The 27680-nt window shown below is 45.8% G+C and overlaps 2 protein-coding genes across 4 annotated transcripts in view; one reads left to right on the forward strand and one right to left on the reverse strand.

The window, feature by feature from the left end:
• The window catches only part of GPR176 (G protein-coupled receptor 176), a 90032-nt gene extending 84895 nt beyond the window's left edge, over positions 1-5137 (reverse strand). Inside the window, exon 1 of the mRNA XM_055130728.1 lies at positions 4100-5137. Coding sequence (XP_054986703.1) covers positions 4100-4427 — 328 coding nt within the window. The 5' untranslated portion in view covers positions 4428-5137. The remainder of the gene's footprint in view (positions 1-4099) is intronic.
• A 10136-nt stretch (positions 5138-15273) lies between these two features.
• Positions 15274-27680, forward strand: part of EIF2AK4 (eukaryotic translation initiation factor 2 alpha kinase 4) — a 102196-nt gene continuing 89789 nt past the window's right edge. For 2 of the 3 annotated variants that reach the window (XR_008629295.1, XM_004609562.2), the window contains exons 1-2: positions 15274-15543; positions 26702-26814. Coding sequence is in view for 1 of the 3 variants with exons in the window: in XM_004609562.2 (XP_004609619.2) it covers positions 15400-15543; positions 26702-26814 (257 nt within the window). In the remaining 2 variants the exon portion in view is untranslated. Of the gene's footprint in view, positions 15544-16157; positions 16187-26701; positions 26815-27680 lie in introns of those variants that run through there. The other variant, XM_055132441.1, reaches the window with a different exon arrangement.

The following is a 27680-nucleotide window of genomic DNA, read 5'->3' on the forward strand; positions in this document are numbered from 1 at the left end:
TCTTGATTGCTGCCCAGAGTGTTAATTTGCTTCCTTTTTTCTATTTTCCTTTTTGAAAAATAAATGGTAAGAGAGAGCACATAGGGCTTAAAGAATCTGAATCTTAGGCACAGCCTAACTCCCTAAACCACCACCAGAAGCAAACTATGAACACAGAGCTGGGAGTATCCCCCAATATGCCTGGTGTGGCCTAAACCCCACCCCCAGCCAAAAATAAGCAAGTAAATGAGCAAATGTTTAAGAATCTCCTAAATGCCTGCCGGTGATAATAAGCACAGATGTGTGACCAGATGAGAAAAAAAAATACACCAGGGGCCCAATAAGGTATGGGGCTCTGTAGTCAGAGAAGCAGGTCCTGTCCTATCCCCAACACCACATAACTTCCCTATCCCCAGCATGACTGTCGGCCCTGGAGGAACACAGCACTGCAAAGCCCAATCATTGACCCATCCAGCACGACTCACCAGGTATAAACAGGAGGACTCCTGGGTTCCATGAGCACTGCTTAGGAGACTCCACCCTCCAAGAAAACGAAAAAGAAAAAAATACACTAGATCATAACCACTGACCTTTACATAACTGTTGTGTTTGGGGGCCACCTTCTGGAGTGCCCAGATCAGTGCTCTGGGGTTGCTTGGGAGGATCTTGTCGTGCCAGAGCTCAAGCCCAGATCTCCTGCACACAAATCATCCAGAGAAGCTCGCTGAGCTATCTCCCTGGCCCCCCCATCTTTTCAAGCCAAACATCAAAGAAGTATTCAGCACTCCAAGCACTTGGATAGTGAATCCAAGGAGAGTAGAGAAAGAAAAAAGATCAATCCAGAAAAGTTATATTCAAAGCACTTTTTGGAAACGATTCTACTTTGAAAAAAGAAAAGTTCTTTGATTCCATACCATCCACTACTAAATACTGTGTGTGCAATATATTTAGTGAAATGGAATCTAAAATACTGAACTCTCTTTGAAGATCTATAGCCTATCAGAAACTATTCCCAGATCATGGGGGGAAATGGCTGAAAAAGCACTAGTTTACACAAAATCCTCATGTAATATTTAAACTGTACCATATATAACTCTTAAGTTCATTTTTCAACAGAGCAAATAATATTCCCTGTGATGGAAATAATTGTTATTCCAAATTGTTGAGATTTTTTAGTGTAAGGGATTAAAGAGTTTTCAAAAAGAATTGCAAGACATCAACAGTAGGTAAGAATCATTTTCATATATTGGGGGCTGGAGCAGTAGCACAGCAGGTAGGGCATTTGTCTTGAATGCGGCCAACCCAGGTTCGATTCCCAGCATCCCATAACGTCCCCTGAGCACCGCCAGGGATGATTCCTGAGTGCAGAGCCAGGAGTGACTCCTATGCATTGCCGGGTGTGACTCCAAAAAAAAAAAAGCATTCTCATATAACAGTGGGTTTCTGGAAAAATTCAATAAAAAGTTCTTGAGAATATGTGGGTTATATTTAAAATTGTTTAAAGAGTAAACTTAGGGGCTGGAGTGAGTACTTGTCTCCAGGTAGGTAGGTTGCTTGCCTGGCACGTAGCCCCGGGTTTGATACCCAGCGTGCCATACGGTCCCCTAAGCCTTGCCAGGAGTGATCTCTGAACACAGAGCCAAGAGCATTGCTGGGTGTGTCCCGTACCCCCCAAAAGAGTAAACTTCAAAACTCAGTTGTCTATGTTGGACATAGAGAGAACAAATGGATTAAATTGATGTCACATACTAAACTAGATACATTCCATCACTACTTACTTTTAATAAATACAGACTCATCTTTAGTAAACCCTTTTCTTATACTCCTAATCTGAATGTCCTGTTTTGAGTATTCATAAAACTATGCTTCTCTCATTTCTTCCCCTTAGCAACTTACTACACATAACTTGAAAGCTCTGAGTCCCAAACGCCACAGGGGGAGTGTTTGGATGGGTCAAATTGGTTGGAGAATAATGAATCAATATTACCTTAAGTGAGTAACATGTACATAGGACAACTTCATGACCCACTAAATTTTTTTAACTTTTTTTTTCTTTTTGGGTCACACCCAGAAATGCACAGGTGTTACTCCTGGCCCTGCATTCTGCATTCAGGAATTATTTCTGGCGGTGCTCAGGGGACCATATGGGATGCTGGGAATCAAACCCAGGTCGACCAGTTGCAAGGCAAACGCCCTACCCACTGTGCTATTGCTCCAGCCCCAACCCTGCTAAATTTTAAAGAAATCAGAAAACCCTTTTGCATAAGTTTCCTCATCTTTATTTTCTAGAAATTTGCCCACATTTATGCTTTTTCTAAAAATAAAAGGGATCAGGAGCTGGAGCATTAGCATAGTGGGTAGGGCGTTTGCCTTGCACATGACCAACCCTGGTTCCATTATCAGCATCCCATATGGTCCTCCGGAGCACCGCCAGGAGTAATTACTGAGTGCACAGTCAGGAGTAACCCTTGTGCATTGCCCGGTGTGACCCAAAAAAGAAAAAATTAAAATAAAAAGGGAGCATATAGATTTCTCCCTTAGGAGGGTCCTAGTTAGTGGGGGAGAAAACAGAATATGTCCCCCCTAAGACAAGGAAGGCAAAGATGAAGAAAAAATTAATCTTCTCTTTCAAGGCATTCACAAATGCAGAAATAAAAATATGACCAGTCTACTGCCTCCTCAATAATCTATATCTGAAACAAGCGTAACAATACTGAAATTTAACTTCCAATAATGTAAATGCTCTGTGCCTGGTAATTAGTAGCTCTTCAGTAAATTGTCAAATGAAGTTTGAAAGGATTTAGGACACAAGCTGTTGCTTTGTTTATGTACATTTAACAAATCACTCATAAAACGCATCTTGGAGGGCAGAGGGAGAGAGCAGAGAGGTTAAGAGCTATGCCAGGTTCAGCTTCTGTCACAACAGGGTCCTCAATAGACGCGCACTCACACCTCTGCCCCACCCACATCAGCACCGGAGGGTGTGGCCAAATCACACAAAACAAAACACACACCCTCATACATCTAGACATAGCCATATTTCTGTCTTTTACTGAAAACGCTCTCCTAACAAAAACTGAAAGATCAAGTATCACAACAAGAGAAGTGGGGGGGAGAGGGGAGTAGAAGGGGATAAGGACAAGTAAGAGAAATCTCAAACGTGAATTTCAAATATTTCTCGGATTCTTCAGTAGTTGATGTCAGTTATTTGGTTCTCGTGGAAATTCACAAGCATCTAGTAAAACCTATTCTTGCTTTGAAACTTTGTCTGCTTTTGCCAGTCACATTTCATCAGTCTTCCAGCAGTCTTATACATAGAACATCAGAGAATTTTTACATTTGAAGAGAATCACATATTTATCATAAGAAATACGCTCAACAAGCCTCAAGGAGGTCCGAACGAACCCATTAAAGAGCAGCTACCAAAAGGACAGGGAATTCTGACACTCGTGAGCATTTTAAATAAGCGCTGCTCATTTCATTCCGCTGATCTTTCCTCTCCTGGGCAAGTACACAGAAATCTGTCGTGTGTTCATCCTATCTTTACCATGCAATTCAAACAAAAAATATAAGTAGAGAAGGGGGTCAGGCTTCCTTTTCCTCGGACTTTTATTTTCAGAGAGAGAGCTCTGAAGGCAAAAGAGGGTTTAAGGGTTTAACTCCACACGGCTGTAGTACCAGCAGACCGGTGCTCCGAAGAAGCGAGTCAAAAACACCCGCACAAAATCAGGTTCGTTCAAAAATAATAAATAAATAAAACGATCCTAGATGCAGAGATTGGGTGGGAGCATCAGTCATGATCAACCAATTCCCACATGGGCTCCGCTGCTTGCTCAGGGTAAACAAGAACTACGGCTAAGTGAGTGCCAGGGGATGGGGAGGTGGCGGGGGAGGGGTGCCCAACCCCGCGACGACCACCTCCCCACCTGGGGAGGCTAAGACCGGGCCGGCCGGGATGGGGGTGGCCAAAAAAAAAAAAAAAACCCTTCCCGCAACTCTTCTGCTTCCAGCTCGCTCTCGGCTCTCGGGCAACGGTCCCTGCTTTTAACTTCGCCGCAGTTTACCCGCGCGTGTTTGCAAACCGCGGTGCCGGGCCCCCTGCAGCCCGCGCGCGGCTTACCGAGCAGCGAGCCGATGAAGATGACGACCTGCGCCGTGGTGGTGAACTGGCGGTACAGCGGCGCCTCCCCGAGCCCCCCGAGCGCGCTCCGGTTGGCGCCCGCAGCCTCGGCGCCAGACGCGTTGAGCAGCGCCTCGCTGGCGTTCCGGGAGCTCCAGCTGCCGTTCTGCCCCATGGCCAGGCTGGCGCTGCGGCTCCGCGGGCCGGCCGGCCGGACGCGGGGGCACCGATGGCTCAGGGCGCGGTGGGGTGGGTGGGATGGGTGGGGTGGGGGGGCCTCCTGGAGACACCGGGGCAGCGGGCCGGTCCCCCCTTCACGTCTCCACATCGCCGGCGCCTGCCAGGCGGGCAGGGAGGAGGGCGCGGCGGCTGCGCCCCATGCCCGATCCCTCCTGGGTCCCCGTCAGCGGCCACATGAAGGCGGCGCGGCCAGGGACCCGCCGGGCGTCGTCCGTCCCGCCTCCCGCGGGGGGTCAGCGCGGCCAAGCCCACTCGACAGAGACGGAGACACGCGAGGAGGCGCTGCCTGGCGCAGGAGGGCGCTCTCCGCTCCCGCTGCCCACGGCCACCTCGGCCTCTCCGCCCCTCGAGGGGTCACGCCAGCCCGGCTCGGGTCCCCCCGCCCCCAACCTCGGGCCGACCGACGCCGCCCCCGCTCCTTAGGCGGGACAGGACAACGAGGGCTGCAGCTGCTTTGCACGGGGGCTGCCAGTGCGATGTCCAGGTCAAGAGGGGCGAGCCCCGAGGGAACTCCGAAGTCCGCGACGGAATGCCCAGAATCTCGCCCTCCACACTTGGTCGCCCCCGCCCCACCACCACCACCAGGATGCCCGCTCGGGCAACTCGGACCCAGTCCCTCGCGGGGGGTGGACTCGGATCTTCAGCCCAGGCTCGCAGAGTGTCCCCGGTGCCGTGGCCCAAGAGGCTCTGCACTTCTCAGCGGCCCCTTTCCGGGCTCGGCCCCCACTCTCGGCGGCGGGGGAGGGGGCGGGGGAGGGCGGGCGCCCGACTGGGGCAGGGGTACGGTCCGCGCAGCAGCCCAGCTCCTCGCGCACTCTGGGGCAGCGAGGGGGCGGGGGCAGCGCCCCGGGCCGCGGGGTCACGTGACGCGAGGCCCCGCCCCCCCCTCCCCGCCACGCCGGGGCTGCCGCGGGGACGGCGCCATCTTGCTGGCCCCGCGCGCGGCGGCGGCGGCTGCGCGTGGCAGACGCGTGTGGGGAATCCGAGTGTGGCCTGGGGCCGCTTCTTCGGTTCCTCCTGGGCTGTCTTTTCCCCGTTCACTGAGCGATCGCTTCCCTGAGCCCGGGCTGCCTGGGGTTAAGGACAGGACGTGGCCACCAGGCCCGGGAGCTGAGCGTCCAGGCTTCTGGCTGGAGCTGGGGGACTGGGGGTGGAATTCAGGCACCTGTGCCCGGGTTACCCGGGTCCTCCTGGGGTCTCATTCCCACCCGGTGCACGGGCTTAACCCAGGGCTGAAGAGCTGGGGAGGCAGCGAGTTCCACCGGCCCAAAAGAAAAGTCCGATGAAGGAGGAGCATGTTCTGCAGCAGAAAGGAGCTGGGGACGGGGCCCGAGGCAGGGTCCGGTGTGTAAGGGCGGCTGCCTTGCACGTGGTGGACCCGGGTGCTTTCAGGGAACCACCTGAGCTCGCCAGGAGTAAAACCCCTCAGCATCGCCAGGGGTGGCCCAAAAGCCAAAGAAAGGAAGGAGCTGGGGAAAGAGACCAGAGAACAGAAGAGGAAAGCACGCCTCAAGATTGTGCTTGTCGTTGGAAAGCCAGAAAATAAGGGCCAAAAGGGGACCCCTGGACAGGGGCACTTTGGTGGTGGGCGGGTGTGGTATCCGTATTGCGCCCCTAAAGCATATACACATCTGAAAACCAAGACAACATTCATAAAAATCAACTTTTTAAAACATTGTGTTTGCTGGGCTTTATGGAAACGGACCCTGCGATGGGCCGAGGGTCAGCTGCTGCTCCCCCTGGCCCTTAAGCGCTGGGCGGGAGGAGGGTGTGCCAAGAGGAAGCCCAGGATGGCATGGAGCTCCTGGTCTAATTCATACCTGGCATGTGCCCCAGCGCTAGTTTTTTGCCCTGTGAAGAATGTAGGAGAAGGCTTTGGTAGCCTCGCTGATCCGAATGCACAGTAGCTCTGAAAAAGAGATTGAAGTTGCAGTGACTACTTATGTAGAGGATGACCCTGTTCAAGTGTGGCCACTTCTAGTGCCCTAAAGTTTTTACTACTATTGGGCCAGACCTCGGACTGGATACATGCGTTGCATGCAGGAGTCCATACTGGCACTGCATGGCCCCTGAATCAATGACACTAGCAAAGCCAGTTCTCTGAGCTCCCCTGGCCTGAGGTCCAAACAAAAGCAAACCAGAAACATCTTTGCGACTATTAAAAATATGTGTTATATCCATATTTGGATTCTCACAATATCTGGACATAGCAATCTTTTGTAAATAATCATATTTCCTTTCTTATTGAAGTCGTGTTCTATGATATACTTTCAGGTGTGTGTCAGTGAAAAATCAACACATAGGTATTACTTTTTTTTTTCTTTTTGTCTCACACCCGGCAATGCACAGGGGTTACTCCCAGCTCTGCACTCAGGAATTACTCCTGGCGATGCTCAGGCGACCATATGGGATGCTGGGGATTGAATCTGGGTCGGCTGCATGTAAGGCAAATGCCCTACCCACTGTGCTATTGCTCCAGCCCCACATATGTATTACATTACATTCACTAACAACTCAATTCTAGGCATTTTTTGAAAGTGCATTCCCCTGTCCCTGTGTTCTCATGATAGGAGGTCCACACATCTGTTTGCTGTGCTCAAACTCTTCAGCTGAGGTACTGGGAGTTGGACATGCATGCAGGGCAAGGCTACAGATCTAACTCTTGGCTTCACTTTGCTACTGAGCTATCCCTTCCCCTGAGAAGCCCAATTCTGTCTGTTAAGCAGTTTAAACCTTGAGGTGTTCGGGGGGTTGTGGTGTTCAAAATCAAACCCATGGCCCCATAGGGGCAAAGCAAATTCTCTGCCTCTCAGCTACATCCCCTATTTTGCATATTTTGGAAACAAAAGGGGGGTGAGATTACTGATTACACTATTTTCATTTTAATTTGTGGAGCAGGGTTCAGACCAATTGCAGCTCTGCAAAGGGACACTTCTGGCTCTGTAATCAGGTGTACTATGTTTAGTAAGGCCATCATAAAGCCCCCACAATTAAGAAGACATAGGCCACACCTCTGCATGGGAAGAAAGTCATAGTGGGAATGTGTGGAATTACTGCAGTTATTTAAGGAAAATCTATTTTTCTTTGCCAATAAGATCCGTCAAAAGGTACAGTCTCAGATATGTTCCCCCCCAATAGACCTGAAGAAATTTGAAAATAAATAAATAAATTACAGATGTTTCCATTTCTGTGCAGGTGTCTACAGATATGAGTCGGCCAGAGTTAGCACCTGGCTGCAGTCAGATGCACAGCCATAACTGAAGGCAGGCAATTGGGCCATCAGCCTGTGTGTTTATGTTCTAGCTAATTTTTACCCAGACTTTCTGGAGCAGCACTGGTGATATGGGACAATAGGAAATGGAGTAAAAAAAAAATTTAAAAGGCAATCTACTGGCTCAGTTAATGATATTACAAGAAAATTATCCAGACATACCTTTCCTATGATGAGTAGTATAAGAAGGTTTTTTCCTAAACTAAAAGCACTTTTTTGGGAACACAGGGATAACTTAGAGCGCTGTAGCACATTCTGTGCATGCAGGAGGCCCAAGCTTGATGCCTTGCACCACATGGTTCCTTGAGCACTGCTAAGATTGACCCCTGAGCAATGAGCTAGGAGGAGTCGCTGAGTTGGGTCTGACCAAAACCTAAAAACCAACACTCGATATTCTCAGAGTTCCTGAAGTGTTTAAAATCCTTCTTCAGCACTCAGGTTCCATTTCCTTAGAGAAGTAATAAGTGTATCAATAACATTCCCAAACCCACTGAAGTGGGGATGAAAGACCCTGGGGATTAAAGTCTCACTCAGTCTGTGGTGATCCTTTAGATGTGAGTGAGCCTCATACCAATCTCCCTAAAGGTGTGTCTCCTTCTGCCTACACAGCATCTAGAATTATTCTGCTCCTGTGCTACCATTAATTCATTTACAGCCGCTAAGGCACTAGACTGGGGAGGCATGTACACGGTAGTATAAAGAACAAATTCTCACCTCTTTCCTCCTCACTCATGGGCTCCTTAATTTAACTGAGACTTGCTGAAAGATTTTCCTTCTTCTAGACTGTAGCACTGTCATCCCATTGCTCATCGATTTGCTCGAGCAGGCCCCAATAATGTCTCCATTGTGAGACTTGTTGTTACTGTTTTTGGCATATCGAATACGCCATAAGTAGCTTGCCAGTCTCTGCCATGCGGGCAGGATACTCTTGGTAGCTTGCCGGGCTCTCCGAGAGGGATGGAAGAATCGAACCCGGGTCAGTTGTGTGCAAGGCAAACGCCCTATCTGCTGTGTTATCATTCCAGTCCTTCTAAGTATCGAAAAATAGGTACAAAACTTTGTATAAATCAACTGATTTGGCAACAGGATGCCTGACTGACTGTTTGGCTACACATTATTCTGGGTGTGTCTGAGATTTTTTATTGTTTGGAGGGCCATACCTGGCTGTGCTCAGGAATCACTCCTGGTGGGACTCGGGACCATACGGGGGGTCGAACCTGGGTCAGATTCGCGCAAGGCAAGCAATTTACCTGCTGTGCTATCTCTCCAGCCTCAGCTTTTGAGATTTTTGGATGAGATTAACATTTGAATCTGTGGACTGAGTAAAGCAGAATTCTTTCCTTAATGTGGGTGGGCCTCATCCCATTAATTGAACATCTAGCTAAAACACAAAAGACTAAGACAGGATTGCCTCTGGCTGACAGCCTTCCTGCCAGGGCACCAGCTTTTCCCCACCTTTGGCCTCAAATGGAATTATTGACTCTTCCTGGGTTTCAAGCTGCCAGCTTTCATTTTTTTTTCTTATTGGGTCACACCCAGTGTCGCACAGGGGTTACTCCTGCCTTATGCATTCAGGAATTACTCCTGGCGGTGCTCGGTGCTCGAGGGGCCATATGGGATGCAGCCAGTCACATGCAAGGCAAACACCCTACTTGCTGTGCTATCACTCCAGCTACCTGCCAGCTTTCAGACTGGACCTGCACTCCTGCTTCTCTGATCTTAGGGCTGGAATTGGAGCTGTACCATCAACCTACCTGGTCTTCAGTTATTGACTGCAGACCTTGAGGCTTAGACTTCTTAATTGCATGAGCCAATTCCTTGTGATAAATCTACTTGATAAAATAGAAATCTCTCCCTCTGCCCTCTCCCTCTCCCTCCCTCCCCACCACGCTCCCCTTCTCTCTCTCTCTCTCTCTCTCTCTCTCTCTCTCTCTCTCTCTCTCTCTCTCTCTCCCTCGCTCTCTGATCAGAAGGCCCATGCTAATGTTTGAAAATCTGTAGATTCAAGAGGAATAACTGACCTACTTCCTCTGCTTCCACACCCTCAGCCTAGGGGCCACTATGGTCCTCAGACACCAGCTCTCATAATCATCACCCCCGGTTCCCACTCTTTTAGGCCTGAGGTCATTTCTTGGAATTCTGGCTTCAGTCAGTCCTTCTAAGACCCACAGTTGATGGCAGGAGGAAGTGAAACAAATATAACTGGAAGGAAAAAATCTCTCTCTCTCTCTTTTTTGGTCTAACATGCCAAAGGTATAGCAATGGACAGAATGCATAGGTAGGTTCTAATAACAAGTACTTCTCTACCTGTAGAATATAGCAACCACTTGTGTTCATAATTCTCAGATCCAAAATTTCTCAGGCATTTATTGAAAAGCAGAAAGGGGCTTGGGTGGAGGAAAGAGATGGAACAGGACATCAAATAATTGCAAAGACCTAGGTGGTTGTGGAGAAGTGGGCTGGAACCTATGGATTTTATTTTCCTTTTATTATTCCCTTTCATCATTGAAGGTTTCCTCCTCCTCCTCTCTCCTGTTCCCTACCAACACTTCACATGCCCAGTATGGCCTTTGAACAAAGGTGAAAAAAGAAGAAAAGCTAGAGAAATGGGAATATATTGTGTTAAAAAGTCTAACCAGAATGCTTAGGAAAGAAGGACCCTAATGGCCCTGGCTCGCCATCTGGAATAGGCACTTCTTCCAGATGGCTATTCCTGTGCCTATATATAAGAGATAGATAATGACGGTTATTCCACAGACTGCAGTTGAGTTCACTGATATCTCATTCTCCTCTTTTTCCAGATACTCAGCAGACTATTTTTCTCGTGTGACTGCCACTAGTAACGATACATGCACAGAAGTGACCAATCACTTCTGGACTGCAGCAGTGAAAGGCTGTTAGCGATTAGGAAGTCTCTGCAGCCTTGCCACTATGAATGTAAAAGGGCTCGTGTTGAGCTGGAAGAGCTGAAATACTGATATTATATATTACTAGATTAATTACTTATATAAATGGAAAGGGTGAGAGCAGGCACTCTGGAGAGTCACCCTGACCACAACAAATTTCATATAGGAATAGACCTTTTAGGGGTACGGAGTGATAGCATAGCAGGTAGGGCGATTGCCTTGCATGCGGCCGACCCGGGTTCGATCCCCAGCACTCCATATGGTCCCCCAAGTACCGCCAGGAGTGATTCCTGAGTGCAGAACCAGGATTAACCCCTGAGCATCACTGGGTGTGACCAAAAAAGAAAAAAATAATAGACCTTTTAGTTTTGGGTTCACACCTGGTGATGCTCAAGGGTTACTCCTTGTTCTGCAGTCAGGAATTACTCCTGGCAGTGCTGTCCAGGGATCATATAGGATGCTGATGTCCAAACCCGGGTCAGGCCCGTGCAATAAAAGTGCCTTATCCACTGTACTATCTCTTCAGCCCAAACAAATGTTTACTGTACTAAGCCACCAAGATTTGGGGAATTACTCATTATCAGAGAAAAACCCAAACTATCCTGGAAGATGCAAGTTATGGAAACTGAGCCCTGGTTCTGGCTCCAAGAGCTGATTGCACACTTTGCATGTGGGACCCCTGTGTCTGATCCCTGGGATGGAGCAAAGAGCCAGGACTAGCCCCTGAGCAACATCAAAATAGAAACAAAAACATTTTTTAATGAAAAACTGGCTGATACAGATTACAGTATAGACTTTATTTCTGGAGAATGGAAAGTATTGAGCTGGGACTTTAAATTTATACATGCATATATATACATATATATGTATGTATGTACAGGCCTGGAGCAATAGTACAGAGGGTACGGCATTTGTTTTGCATGTGGCCAACCTGGATTCGATCCCAAGCATCCCATATGGTCCCCCAAGCACCGCCAGGAGTAATTCCTGAGTGTAGAGCCAGGAGTATCACCTGTGCATTGTCAGGTGTGACCCAAAAAGCAAAAATAAATAAATAAACTAATTAAAATTTTATTTAGGATATGTATATGAATGCGTGGTCACAGGGGTCAAACCCAGAGCCTCATACATACAAGGCATACCCCCCAAGCTTACTCCATGGGCCTGGCTGAGTGTAGTGCTCAGTGACCACTGGAGCTACACCCTACAGTGCTAGTTTTGTTGGGGTAGGGTTTAGGGACCCGTGGGTACAAGGATAGAATATTCGAGGCATGTGCATTTTATAACCTATACCACCAGGTGTGCTCCAAGAACTGCTCTTCCACCCCCCAAAAATTGTATAATCTAGATAAAATGGACACATTGCTATAAAATTGAAAATCTGGAGCTTGAGAGAGAGCACAGCAAGTAAGATGCTTGCCTAGCAAATAAATAAATAAATAAATTTGTTGAGCTGCAGAGATAGTACAGCAGGTAGGAGGCTTACCTAATACATGGTTGACCCAGGTTCAACTCCCAGCACTCCATATGGTCCCTGGAGCACTGCCAGGAGTGTTACCTGAGCACAGAGCCAAGTATCTGTGGCAGGGTGTGAAAGAATAAATGTGAGTGTCAGAGAGATAGATCAATGGGATCAACATATGCTTTGCGAGGAATCTGGGTTCAACCTTTGGCACTGCGTATTTCCCTGGGCATGGCTGGGAATTAACCTGAGCAATGATTTTGCAGTAACCCCTGAATACAACTGGATATAGCCCGAGTAAACAAACAAAAGGAATACAAATTATTTTGGAGAGCTTAGTTATCAAAGATCAACTCTAAATGAATTTATTATCAAAATAGTAATACCTTCTGTGCTGAAAGATAAGAAGTACCATAAAATACTATGACTCATAATCTGACTTAAAATTAAATGGCATTGCTTTGGACAAAAGTACATACTAAATCCCAAATTAAAGGATAAGACTCATTTGTATGCATATTTGCATAAAAGCATACGCCTCTCCACAAAGTGGTATAACAGTTACTAAATAATTTTTATTTCAAACTTTCTTGAGTAGCAGGAACCATATTGCCCATCCTGCTTCTAGCTGCCAGCCTGCAAGAGCTGCAAGAACAAGTAAATACTTTTACCTCTTAGATGAGAAAGAAGGGTGAAATAAGAATGTATTCAAAGTTGCCCAAAAGTAGAGAGAGGGTAAGAGGGAAATTGTCTGCCACAGAGGCAGGGGGAGGGGTGGGACGGTGGTGGAAGTTGGGGCACAGGAGAGGGATACTGGGGACCTTGGTGATGGAAAATGTACACTGGTGGAGGGATGGGTGTTCCATCATTGTATGACTGAAACTCAATCATGAAAGCTTTGTAACTGTATCTCATGGTGATTCAATAAATAAACAAACAAACAAACAAATAAATAAATATGGGTCACACCCAACAATGCACAGGGGTTACTCCTGGCTCATGCACTCAGGAATTACTCCTGGAGGTGCTTGGGGGACCATATGAGATGCTGGAAATCGAACCCGGGTCATCTGTGCAAGGTAAACGCCAGACCCGCGATGCTATCACTCCAGCCCAAATAATTTTAAAAAGAACGTATTCAAAGAAATAATGCTAAAAAATCTCATATTTGGCAAAAATCATAAGCCAAGAGATACAAGAAACTAAGGAAATCCTAAACAAACAAAATATATATTATAATTAAATTTCTAAACACACACATAGTAAAAGATTTACATAACAGGGGAAAACCAATGTGAATGATAGACGATTTCTCATTGAAACCATGTTGGCAAAAAAAGCAAACAAAACACAATGTCACATTACTTTTCAAATGCTTAAAACAACAACAGTGGACCCAGTTCTCTATATCCAGTGAAATAGCCTTCAGAAATGAAAGGAAATGGAATTTTTTTTCCAACCAACTAACCAGGGAGTTTTCTCTAGGAGCCTGAAGGTAAACAACACCAGAGATATACTCTGGAGAGCAAGGAAGGTGTGAAATAGCAAAAATCTTCTCTGAAGAACTGATCTCAGTGTTTAGGGAGATTAGAATAATAAGGAAATCTTGAAGTCTCTTCACAGATAGTTTGTGGACCCATTATACAAAGACACTCTTATCCAGATGAGTGCTCCAAGGGACCAGAGGTTTGTCTCTCTTAGGAGCCAAACAATCTTGAAATGCACAATTTGCACTTCTCCAACCTGCTAAGTTGAGACAACTCAATGCATTCTAGAAACCTTTTTTGGAACCTGGTTCAAACAAACCACTATTAAATGCATAAAATAAAACAAAAAATACCTTTTCTTTTTATCATAATTAGCATACAATAAATTAAATGCATTCAAGTTATATAGTTTGATAAGTTTTGATATATGCAGATATGAGTGATATTGTCATCACAGTGGAGATCATAAATATATATAACCCCAAGAGTCTCTTCTTATCTGTCTGGAATTCCTCTCTTTGAATCATCCTTGCCCTCTCTACCCTGGGCAATCTCTTATCTTCTACTACTAAATTTGCTTTTTGGTATGTACATATAGTTTTGGGATCACACCTAGCAGTGCTCAGGGTTACACCAGGGGGTGCTTGAGGTACCATATGTGGTGTCTGGATCAAACCCAGGTGGGCTGTGTGTAAGGCAAGTGCCTTAACCTCTCTATGATCTCTCATACCCCCTAAATCTGTTTTTTGAAAGAATTTTATATAAATGGACTGTTATAATAAGTTCCTTTCATCTGACTTTTTTACTTCACATAGTTATGTTGAAATTCATCTGGGAAGTATTAGTTTATTGATTGCTGAACAGTATTCCATTGTGATGATATTTCATTGTTGATATGCCAACTAGATAACATACCTAAATATAAATCAAAAACTGTGACACTGCTAGAAGAAAGCATAGGGGAAATCTTTATGGCCTTAGATTATGCAGATATTTTTAGGAGGGGACAAAAAATGATACTTAAAAGAAAAAACAGATACACTAAACTTCAGAGAATGTGGATCATTCTCTGTAAAATACTGTCATCACTGGAAGGAAAACTTTGTCAATCACACACCGGTAAAGGATTTACATCATACAGTACATATAAAGAATTTTTAAAATTCAGTAGTAAGAAAACAACACTTTTTTTTCAACACCTTTTTTTTACAACTGTGTAAAATTGGGCAACAAGATCTGAACATATACAAGATATATGAACAGCTGAAAAGATGTTCAACCTGGGACATAAGTGATAATACAGCAGGTAGGGTGCTTGCCTTGCACTCAGCTGACCTGGGTTCCATTCCCTGACATCCCATATGGTCCAGGAGTGTTCTCTGACTAACAGACCCAGGCGTGAGCTCTGAGCACAGTGTGCCCCCCAAAACAAACAAAACGTTAAAAAAAAATGCTCAACATCATTGATAATTAGGGAAATGCAAATCGAGAGAGCAAATTCAGAAGGCACTTCAGTATTAGAGTTTGCCATGCTTTTTTGCGCTGTGAATTTCATCCTGATTCATCACATCTCCCACAGGAACCTAACGGCTTCGTTATTACTACGGGCCCCAGGAGCTGCCTGAGCAGTGCCCCGCAAAGCTGCGGCCCGCCAGGCGCCGAACTCCAGAGCCGAACTCCGCCCCCGACCCGAGTCAGCCCCGTAAGCCCCGCCCACACGGAGCCCCGCCCACACGGCTACCGCTACGGCGCTCCGCCTATCCGGCACGCCCCGAGCGTAGAGACCCGCCCACAAGCCCGCCCCAGGCGCTAGGTCCAGTCGTGGCCCCGCCCCTGGCGGAGAGACCGGTCCCTGGGCTGGTCCCGGGCACCGAGCATGCACAGACTTCTCCAATAACTGGTAAGAGACCCTGGCCTTGCTCGCCCGCGCAGCCATGGCTGGGGGCCGTGGGGCCCGCGGGCGCGGCCGAGACGAACAGCCGGAGAGCTACCCGCAACGCCAGGACCACGAGCTGCAGGCCCTGGAGGCCATCTACGGGGCAGACTTCCAGGACCTGCGACCGGACGCGTGTGAATCGGTAGGAACGTGGCTTGTCCGGCAGGGGCTGGTGTTTTTGCGGCCCAGCCTTCCCGCCGCCGGACCTTCCCCGGGCAGGCCCGGCCCAGCAGCTGCCGCCCAGCTGGCAACCCTGTTTAGGATTCTGCAGTTCTTCTCATCCGTCTGATTCAAACCACGCTCACTCTTGGTGCGTGCACTCGCACCCCCTAAGCGGGTCTTCAGAACCTCCCCACCTGGGCCCAAATCTCTTGCACCTATCTGTGTCGCCAGTACAGGGCCCCCGCTTATAGGGCCCTGCTGGTCATTACCAGACATCTCTTAGCAGCAGCCTTACTTCCTTCCAGTCTTGCTTGCCTTGCCCACTGAAAGCCCTGGCGTCTGATACAACGGTGCATTACAACTTTGTTCTGAGAACCTTTTGTGAGCGTGCACGGACCGTATTGATGCCCTCAAACAATTGCACAAAACTGTAAATCACCGCAACCCTACCTGACGCCCCCAAGCATCCTCACTGAGCTGTCCCATCTGCAGGAACTTTCATCCTTACTTTCCTCCAAGGCAATGAAAGTGGTTTTAGCTGGAAAGGAGAGGAAGTAGGGACTGTGGCTAGACCTTTTAAAACGGCACTCGGTTGAAGACATTGTTTACCCTTCTAACTGGAAGTAAGTTAAGGCATTTTTAAAACTGCTGACCAAGTGTCTCTCCCCACACCCCCCATCTTCCAAAAGTTGATCCAGCCATTATGTCTCTTACTGTTGTCATTTAAAGGTGGTACCTTCTCTGCCATTTCACATCAGCCTTATCTACACGTCCAGGATCTTCCCCTTAAATGGGCTTTTTTTGGAGCGGTCACAGCTTTTGGCCTTCTCTTCGTGCATCTTCCTTCATTAAATATTTATATTCTGAGCCTTGTGAACAGAGCCCAGACAATCCCCACCACCTCCAAGGAGCTTACTTTTCTAGCGCTTGACTTCAGGAGTTGCTTGAAAGCCGAGATAGTCCAAATGTAAACATCCCCTGTACATATGCTTCAAATGAAAGAATAACTTTCAGGTGTTCTGCTCCTAAACCAAGAGAACCAGGAAGTAGGCCGAGTAAGCAACCTGCAGAGGAATCACCCTGTGTGAGGTGAACTCAAAGCAAAGCTCTTGCCCTGTACAACCAGTTTATTTACTTTCTACTACCTTAGTTATCAGGTGTGATGCAGAAAAATGCTAAGAAAAAGAAACTGCCATGTGTGGGGCTACCAATCCCAGAATTTATAGACTTGATCACCAAATAGCTATGTGTAGTCTGTCCTGTAACGAGACAATAGCTACAACATTTTCTTAGGTCCCACAGGCCAATAATTAGTAGTAATAAAGATGAATCATCTTACAGAGGAACAGATGGATAAGTTTATTATGACCTGCTCCTTGCCAGTCTTCAGGGAAGGGTTATGCAGGCCCACAGTCCTCTATCCCAGTCCTGATGGGTCTCGGAGTTCAGAAGTGTTTGCATTCTCTTCCATGTGCATGCCACGTTCTGTACCTCCCCTAGCACCCACCCGGCAGGCATTCTGGAGCAGCATCCCCAAGCAAGCACAGCAGTTCTGTCCATGAATATGCAAAATTTTCAGAATGAATGCATAATTAGGACTATCAATAGCCTTGTGTTACTTCAGGCTAAATTAGCTGCCAATTAATTCTAGGCAGAATCTATTGGCCTGCATAAGCTTACAGATTTTTAAAAAAATTTGTTTTAAAAATGTCTTTTGGAGGGAGATGTGTTCTAGTTTACATTTCAATTCAGTAACACTTACAGGAATGACTAAAACATGGGGGGAGGGGCGCATGCTAAAAGTTGTTTTACATAGTAAATTGTCTAGAGACTACTAATTTCAAATATAAATTACTTCAGGATTATAAATTAATTGTTTTATGTATTTATTTGGGCTGGAGCAAATAAATACATAATTTATTATGTATTTAGTAGGTAGGACGTTTGCCTTGCACGCGGCTGACCCGGGTTCGATTCCTCTGTCCCTCTCGGAGAGCCCAGCAAGCTACAGAGAGTATCTCGCCTGCATGGCAGAGCCTGGCAAGCTACCCATGGCATATTTGATATGCCAAAAACAGTAACAAGTCTCACAATGGAGACGTTACTGGTGCCCGCTCGAGCAAATCGATAAACAACGGGACGACAGTGCAGTGCTATGTATTTATTTATTTAAGACCTCCCCAGATGGGGACAGTGTGGTGCTGAGACACAATTCAGCCCGTTAATGCAGGCCTGATGTTTTCTGTACTCTAGCCATCAGTGCTGGGACCAACAAGCTACCACAGTAGTGGTATGTGGGAGGCCATTCAGTGTTGGGGATCAAACTCCGGGCCTTGTGCATGCAAAGCATGTGCTTTACCTTTTGAGCTCTCACCCTGGTCCCTGCAAATTTACTGTTAACTGAATTATCTTGGCTAATTTTCCAGATCAGCAAGGGCCTGCTCATTTCTAATTTAGGAGCTGTTGCTTCTGTCCCTAGACCCCCTTTCCACCCTTCTTCAACATATTAGAGGATTTTTCTTCCTACAGAGTTGCATTTTATGCAGCAGATCTTTTCATCTTTGCTTGTAGATAGATGAAACATTTTATTTCTTTAGTTATTCATTTGCTCCAGCGGGCACCAGTCACATCTCCATTGTGAGACTTGTTGTTACTGTTTTTTGGCAGATTGAATACACCAACGGGTAGCTTGCCAGGCTCACTGGACGACAATGCAGTGCAGCGCAGTTACTCATTATATAGATTACCCTGAAAAACATGGATTTATTTCATATGCTGTAAACTATGGCTCTTACTCTTTGGTTCATTTTTCCCACTTTGTTGTTTATACTTCTTATTCATCAGAGCTGTTCATATGTTCATAGAGTTGGTCTTGGGGCTGGGAGATAGTACAGTGGTGAGGGATTCTATCCCCAGCACCAGATAGCCTCCTGGACACCATTGGGTGTGGCCCTAGAGGCTGCAGCACTGCCAGGGTGCCTGGGTGCTCCCCGAGCAGTACCGAGTTCTCTGGTCCTGTCACTGAGCCACTGGCCCAATTGACTGAGTGCTCCGTGAACACCACTTGAGAGTTCCTTCCCTTCTCCCGCCTAAAAAAAATTATCTTTGGGATCATATGTTACAAATATTTGCTTCTCACCATGTGCAGTTTTCAAACTTTTTCTTCTTAGAATAGTACTAAGCTTGATTTTCAGTCAGACACAAGAGAAATACATTGTCTATTGCACTTTTCTAAGTAATCATTTGTTCCCTAATATTTTATTGTGTTTCATTTTAATTTTTCCTTTTTTCCCCCTTTATTCATTACTGAAGTACCTTTATAATATAGACTTCAGGTCAAAGTCTATATATTGCATTATGTCCATCACTAATATAGTCAAGTGATTTATTTTTTAATCTTATGGTACCTGTGGACTTTATCAAGTAAAAACTTCCCTGCTCTGCTCATTTTGGAGGTAGCAGGCTTGGTCACACCCTACAGTGCTCAGGGCTTACTCCTGACTCTGTGCTCAAGGATCACTCCTGGCAGTACTTAAGGGATCATCTGTGGTACCAGGGATCCAACAGGGGTCAGGTGTAAGCAAGACAAATACTTTTACCTCTGACTTTTAGGTCCCTGAGTTTTGTTTCTTAAAAAGCTAGTGCTTTTTACCTTATAATTATCTTTTTTTTTAATTTTTATTTTTTAAAAAATTTTATCACCATGTGGAAAGTTACAGAGTTCTCAGGTTTATGTCTCAGTTATACAGTATTCAAACACCATCCCTTCACCAGTGCCCATATTCCACCACCAAAATCCCGGGTATACTCCCCGCCCCCCACCCCAACTGTATAACTGATGAATTTCACTTTATTTTCTCTTCACCTTGATTACGTTCCATATTTCAACACAAAACTCACTATTGCTGTGGGAGTTATATCCCCAAACAAGATAACCCTAATAAGGAGGCATTTGATAATTAGTTTTCATTAAAAGATTGTATGTTTTCAGGTTTTAGAAAAGGTCGCGCGGCCGCTAATGGGATGTGTCCCAGTCCCAAATCCTGGAGCCGTGTTAGTTGCTGCTCAGTGTCGCCAGGGTTCCATCTGGAGAAGGTGTGTACAGGTTCTAAATAAGCATCAGTTCTCCCCGTTTTAGAAATGAGTTTGCATGACTGTTTTCTTGTGGATCTGTTGGGCTCTTTCATAACAGTGTCCAACTTTGTGATCCCAGTAAGAAGCACATGTAGTTGCTGGGGAGATAGTACAGCAGAGAAGGTGCTTGCCTTGCATGCTCCAGACCCAGGTTCAATCCCCAGCACCCCATATGATCCCCCGAGTCTGCCAGGAGTGACCCTTGAGTGCAGAGCCATTGGAAGCCCTGAGCACCACCGGGAGCAAGTGTAACTCATGTCACATTAAAGCAGCGTGTGATTTTTCTCTTCGTTATTCCTTACTGTGCTGCTTTCATATTATTTGCCTTTTCACTCTTCAAAACAAAGCAATTCTCAAGCAAGAATTTATATATTTTGGGGACTGGAGTTGTATTGTGGGTAGGGCACTTGCCTTCCACATGGCCAACCCGGGTTCCATCACTGTCACCGTATACAGTTCCCCAGCTCTGCCAGGAGAGAAAACTGAGTGGAGAGTCAGGAGTAAGCCCTGAGCACCACAGCGTGCAACCCAAAACCTAAAGAAGAAAAAAGAAGAAATGAAAAGTAAAGATATTTATGTGTGTATGTGTAATTATATGTGAGTGTATATATATGTATATATACATATGTATAGAGAGAAAGAGAGAGGAGAGAGTGTATGTGTGTGTATATATATGTATATATGTGTATATATATATATATATATATAAAAAGAGAGCGAGAGAGAGAGAGAAACTGACACATTCTCCCTTGTGTTATCCTTTTCTTTTATGCTCAACATTTTTTTGTTGCCCCTTCCTTTATGTTTATCTGCCTGAAAATATTCTAGGAACTCATTTCCTTGTGCAGGTTAAGTCAAGATTTTAATCAGCTCTGGATTCTAGTGATCATTTTTCTTCTAAAGGCAGGAAGGAGGCCCTACTGTACATCTTCATTATTAAATAGATTTTAGCCAAGTGCTCGTCAGCTCTAAGATTTCTCCAGTGCCCTAATATGAACTGATGTTTGGTTTGTTGAGAGGAGATTTAGTTTTGGAAAAAGAAAAAACCACCTGGCAGATATTCTGTTCTTGTCTCTGAAAGCATTATATATATTTTTTTAAATAAATTTTTTATTAGTGAATCATCATGAGGTACAGTTACAGACTTACAACCTTTCATGCTTCATTTGAGTCATACAATGATCGAGTACCCATCCCTCTACCAGTGCCCAGCATCCCTCCCACCACCCTCACCCCGTCCCCTCCACCCCACCCCGCCTCTGTGGCAGGGCATTCCCTTTTGAAAGCACTATATTCTGAGTTTTTGAAAGCACTATATTCTGAGTTTGTGTGTGTGTGTGTGTGTGTGTGTGTGTGTGTGTGTGTGTGTGTGTGTGAGTCTGGGTCTGGGTCTGGGTCTGGGTGCAGGAATTGAACCCAGGTCTTCACACATGCAAGGCAGGGGCCTGAGCACTAGGCTGCATTCTGTTCTTCCTGTCTTTCTTTCCTCAGGCTGATGGCTCAGCGCTGGGCCACATGATGCAGTTCAGCTGCTCTGACTCTGCTCACCCTGAGGTGCTTGGGGACCAGCACCACCAACACAAGAGGTGCTGGTGGCGAGGGAAGGGGTGGAGTTGGGGATCAAACTTGGGGCAGGCCTCATACATGCCAGGAGTGTGATCCAGATTTTTGAGCTATCTCTCTGGTTCCTCGTTTTAATTTTTATTTTAGTCTAATATTTATTTTTGCTTGGGGACCACATTTGTCAGTGTTCAGGCGGCTCCTTGATCTGTGCTCAGAGCTTGAGGGAATATATATATGCTTCTGGGAATCAAATCCAGGCCAAACATACCCAAGGCCAAACATACCAAGTACCTTACTTGCTATACTATCTCTCCATGTCCCCCCATTTTTATTTTCAAAAAATATATTCTGGGATGCTTGGAGTTATGTTTTCATAATCCTGAGGGGTTGAAACTGCTATTAAGGTATTTCTTTTTTTTTTTTAATTTTTATTAAATCACCATGTGGAAAGTTACAAAGTTCTCAGGTTTATATGTCAGTTATACAATATTCAAACACCCATCCCTTCACCAGTGCCCATATTCCACCACCAGAAACCCCAGTATACCCCCCACCCCCACCTCCTACCCCCTACTGTATAACTAATGAATTTCACTTCATTTTTTCTTTACCTTGATTACATTCCATAATTCAACACAAAACTCACTATAGTTGACATAACTCTCTCTCTCTCTCTTTTTTCTTTCTTTTACCTTTTCCCTTTTTTTTTTCTTTTTCCCCCTCATCCCCCTTCCTGCGCCTCATAGTATGGTGTACGCCACGCCACGTCGGCCAGCGTGGGGCTTTTGCTTAGTTCACAGTCCAGAGGTGGCTGCTACATTAAAAACCTTCAGTATTTTCAACAAAAACTTACTATTATTATTTGGAGTTTCCCCCCAAGTCAGACCTGTTCAAATGGAACCATTTCACATTGCTGACAATTATAAATGTTAAGTCGCGCGGACGCTGCTGCGTCCGCGCGGTTTTGGATTTCTGTATAAAGTCCAGGGAAAATTCTGCCAGAAATTACATAGCCCCGCTCACAGTCCCAGTGCATTGCTGTAAGAAGTCTCTGAATTCAAAGTCTTTAGGCGCAGAGGGTCCGATTCGCGCTCAGCGGCTCCGGGTTTATCTGGGCCGAGGGTGTGCCGGTTATGCCCCCTTCCCATGAGTTCCTGGGAGCCCCCAAAGTAAAATCCGAATACCTGTGGGTCTGGAATCAGAAGATGGCGCCTGCCACATGGTGCCGCCAGCCCGCCGCTTTCCATGCAGGAAGACAGGGTGGGGAGGAAAAAAAAATCCACCCCCAGCAGCACCGAGTTGTAGCCCAGTTTGGTGTCCCAGTGCATCGCTCTCGGGTGCTGCGCTGGATGCCCGGATGTGTTACATCTTTGGAGTCAAAGTCTTTAGGCGCAGAGGGTCCCTAAGGTATTTCTTAAATCTTGCTCTGATGATGGACTGGAGCAATAGCATAGCAGGTAGGGTATTTGCCTTGCACACTGCTGACCTGGGTTCGATTCCTCAATCCCTTTTGGAGAGAGATACTCTCAAGCTGCAGAGAGTATCCCGCCCGCACGCTAGAGCCTGTCAAGCTACTCGTGGCGTAGTTAATGTACCAAAAACAGTAACAAGTCTCACAATGGAAATATTACTGGTGCCCACTTGAGCAAGTCGATGATAGTGCTACAGTGCTCTGGTGATGCAAGTGTTTGGGGCCAGTTGCCTTTTTCACTTTTAAAAAATTCTTTATTTATCTTAATATAGACAAAAGTCACAACTGCTGATACAATTCTAGAGTTGAAATTGATTAGATAACAAAGCTCCAATATTACAGTCAATAAGTATTTTTAAAAATCAAGTTCTTTAAATGTCAGAATTGTTACATCTCATCACAGGGTTAAGTTCTTGTCCAAGAATTTAGTAAGCTGTTTGTTAGAGCCTTCGTTATTTTTGTTTGTTGGGTTTAGTTGGCTTCAATGTTACTTTCTCATCTAATTTGGTGTGCTCCTACTGTAATTTCAGTATTGAGGAATTAGGAGGTATTATGCAGCCACATATGAAGCCACACAGTCCAGAGACTTCAAGATCTTTGGTCTGGACCAATGGGTTGCATGGTGGCAGCTGTGGGAAGTGGGCATAGCTTCCAGGGCCTCTGGAAGCATAGGGATGGGGAAGGCTGACCAGCCTGACTCAGAAGACACCAGAGTTCTCAGCCTGGAAACTCAGGTACCTGAAATTATTTTTTAGAGAACATTCGTGTGCAGTGGAATTGAGCCCTTGGCGTGGCTACACTGGTAGGGTGTGGGTATAACTAGCAGGGCTTTGACAGGGCCGGTACTTCTCAGAGTTTTCAGCTGCAGGGACAAGTGTGTCCATGAATTTTAGCTGCTTGGCTTGCATCTCCTTGGAGTAATGGAGTAATGAATCGGTAGAGCAGGGCTGGTGCATGAGCCATCATGGCAGCGGCTGTTGGAAGCGACCGCCTCTTCACTTGTTTAACACTTCACCATTTTGGCCAAACTTAACTGGGAGATGGGACAAAAATTTCAAGTATTAGTGCCACACCCAGCTACCTCTTGAAGTTCTCACAATTTATGCTGTGATAGTCACGTGTCATTTAGATCAACATTTCTCAACTGGGAGCCATATGACCCCCCCCCCCCGCCCCAAGGGCCACATGATATTCTAAAGGGGCCACAGGTGAAAATCATGTAAATAGGGGAGGAGGGCACTGCGTGAGATCAGGGGGCCGCCTGGTAAGACAGACAGGAAAGCCACAAGAAGAAAACAGGTTCAGATGGAAACTGGTTGAAAAAGAGGTTGAGAAACACTAGTTTACGTCATAACTTGGGTTGAGGTTTTTTTTTTATTTTAATTCTTTTAGATTTTTAAAAATTATTTGAATCACCTTGAGATACAGTTACAAAGCTGTTCATGATTGGATTTCAGTCAGACAGTGTTTCAGCACCCATCCCTTCATCAGTGTACATTTCCCACCACCAATGTCCCCAGTTTCTCTCCTGCCACTCCCCTCCCTCCCTCACCCTAGCCTATGGCAAGCACTTCTCTCTCTCTCTCTCTCTCTCTCTCTCTCTCTCTGTGTCTCTCTCTCCCCCCCCTCTTCCCCTCTCTCCTTCTCTCCCTCTCCCCCTCTCCCTTTGTCCCTTTCTCTCCCTCCCCACCTCCTTTTGGGCCTTATGTTTTGCAATACAGATACTGAGAGGTTATCATGTTTGCTCCTTTACCTACTTTCAGCACACAGTTCTTATCCAGAGTGATCATTTCCAACTCTCTTTGTCATAGTGGTCCCTTCTTTATCCCAACGACCTTCTTCCCCAGCACTTGAGGCAGACTACCAACTGTGGACCAATCCTCCTGAACCTTGTTTCTATCGTCTTTGGGTATTAGTCTCATATTATGAGATATGTTTCAAATATAGTTTCATATTATGAGATATGTATCAGACATATGGGATATGTTTCTTTGTGTCCCATAAATGAGTGCAGTCATTCTTTGTCTGTCCCTCTCCTTCTGACTCATTTCGCTCAGAATGATGTTCTTCATGTCTATCCATTTATAAGTGAATTTCATGACTTCGTTTTTCCTGGTGCCTGGGTTAACGCTTTTTAAGCTGTTTTCATTGTTTGTTTCTTCTGTGACCCTGCAGTCTTTGGAGATTATTTTCTTGGTGTTAGTATGTGCAAACATACAAACATGCCTCTAAAGTCTTTGGAAGAATATAGTAGCACTGTATCACTGTCATCCCGTTGCTCATCGATTTGCTCAAGCGGGCACCAGTAACGTCTCCATTGTGAGACTTGTTGTTACTGTTTTTGGCATATTGAATATGCCACGGGGAGCTTGCCAGGCTCTTCCGTGCGGGTGGGATACTCTCTGTAGCTTGCCAGGCTCTCTGAGAGGAACGGAGGAATCAAACCCGGTTGGCTATGTGCAAGGCAAACGCTCTACCCGCTGTGCTATCACTTCAGTCCAATATAGTATACCAGGGAAACTGTGATTATTAACAGCATAATTCCCAGTGTTTGTTGTTTGAGTAGCAGTTTCTGCATTTTCTCCCCTTGCACCATATATATATATATATATATATATATATTTTTTTTTTTTTTTTTTTAATGAGGGGGAGGGAGAGGTCTTGGGGCCAGATCCAAGAGTGTTCAAGAGCTATTCCTGGTTCAGTGTTCAGGGGATGAGCCTTTGTAGTGCCCAGTGGACCATGCATTGCTGGGATTTTCACCCCCACTATGTTTTTTAATTTATTTTCCTTACAGCACTCATCACTATCAAAAAAAGTTTGTATTCTAGCTCCGTGGGGGTTTGGGTTTTTTTTTTTTTTTGTTTTGTTTTTTTTTTTGTTTGTTTGTTTTTGGGTCACACCCGGCGATGCACAGGGGTTACTCCTGGCTCTTCACTCAGGAATTACCCCTGGCGGTGCTCAGGGGACCATATGGGATGCTGGGATTAGAACCCGGGTCGGCTGCGTGCAAGGCAAACGCCCTACCCGCTGTGCTATCGCTCCAGCCCCGGGTTTTTGTTTTTTTGTGGGTTTTTTGGAGGTGTGATCAGGCCACACCCGGCTCAGCACTTATTCCTGGTTCTATGCTCAAGGATCACTCCTGGCAGTGCTCAGAGACTGTGTGGTGCAAGGGATCAAACCTGGCTTGGCCCCCTTCACATACTGGCCTTCAGACGGGGTGCCAATCTACAGGTATCAAATGTTTGAAAGACATTGCTGGGGTCTATAACACTTTGGGTTTATAACACTTTGGGTTCACACCCATCTAGAGTGACCCCTGGCCCTCCCTCCACACCATCTCTAGAACAAGCCCCAGGAGACAGGTGGTGCTTGCTAACATTGAATGAATGGTGGCCACTTGGGACATTTTTGTCCTTCGGTAATTTGGAAAAAAAAAACACTCTCTGGCAGAGACTTTATCTTTAAACCTTGTTTTAGGAAAACATAATTGCATATATTATTTAAAAAATGGAACTTTTTGAAAGTAAAGTGAAATTTACCAGTTACACATGCGGGGTGGGGGGCAGGGGAGGTGAGGGAAGGTGGGAGGTATACTGTGATTCTTGGTGGTGGAATATGTGCACTGGTGAAGGGATGGGTGTTCGAGCATTGTATAACTGAGACTTAAACCTGAAAGCTTTGTAACTTTCCACATGGTGATTCAATACAATAATAAATTTTTTAAAAAATGGAACTTTTGAGTTAAAATGATTCTTTAATTTTAGGCATCATGGTTTGTGATTGTTAATAATCGGGTTTCATGCACACCATATTCTCCACCAGGGTTCACTCCCCTCCACCCTTGTCTCCCCGCTCCTGCCCCCAGCCCCACAGCTGTTCTTTCCCCTCCCTCCCCTCTAGTGTTATCTTAATTGTTCATAACCAACTCTCCAGAGGAAAAACAATTTTTTTTCTTGATGTCTTTTAGGTGAAAAAGCCCCCTGAAATCAATTTAGTTCTGTACCCTCAGGGCCTGACTGGTGAAGAAGTATATGTGAAAGTAGACCTGAGGGTTAAATGCCCGCCAACCTATCCAGATGTGTGAGTACATTTGTAAAAGGCTGTGATGCAATTTCAGTCCTCTGTTTAGCCAGCATAGAAACAGGTTGAATGAATGGCATTTTCTCCTTCTTGTCTCTCATCCCTTTTTTTGGGGGGCGGGGGAGAGGGGTGGTTGGGGTACACCTGGCAGTGCTTAGGGCTGGCTCTTGGCTCTGTACCCAGAGATCAATCCTTGGAGGTGTGAAAGGGACCATATGGGATGCCAGGTAGAACCTTGGTCAGCTGTGTGCAAGGCAAGTACCTTACCTGCTATACACTCTCTCTAGCCGTTTAAAATTTAATTTTCTTTCACCCATATTGCAGACAACTACCTCAGGAACAGACACAAAGGTAACACATCAGAGGATGCAAACAATTGTCTCGGAGCATAAACTGGTATCTGTACTGATTATATTAAACTATACAACAGACTTAATACAAGATAAATTTCATAGCTATGTCTGTTGCTAAGGTAATTGTCTGTGACCCTGTGTTATCTCTGGTTTCCCTTTCATCTTTTTTTTTTTTTTTTTTTTTGCTTTTTGGGTCACACCTGGCGATGCTCAGGGGTTACTCCTGACTCTGCACTCAGAAATTCCTCCTGGCGGTACTCAGGGGACCATATGGGATGCTGGGATAGAACCTGGGTCGGCCGCTTGCAAGGCAAACGCCCTACCTGCTGTGCTATCAACTCCAGCCCGCCCCCCTTTAATCTTTTAAATGATTATGTTAGACTTGATTTGGGGGAATATTCCTATACCTTTAAGATGATGTGATGCAAGAAAGTTTGACTTTTTTCCTGAAAAATAGTCCTTGATGCCACTGTGAGAGAGAGAATTCTGTGTTGGCGGGATTATATATGGACT

Source organism: Sorex araneus, chromosome 3 (assembly GCF_027595985.1).
Source record: "Sorex araneus isolate mSorAra2 chromosome 3, mSorAra2.pri, whole genome shotgun sequence".
In the NCBI taxonomy this organism is placed as follows: domain Eukaryota; kingdom Metazoa; phylum Chordata; class Mammalia; order Eulipotyphla; family Soricidae; genus Sorex; species Sorex araneus.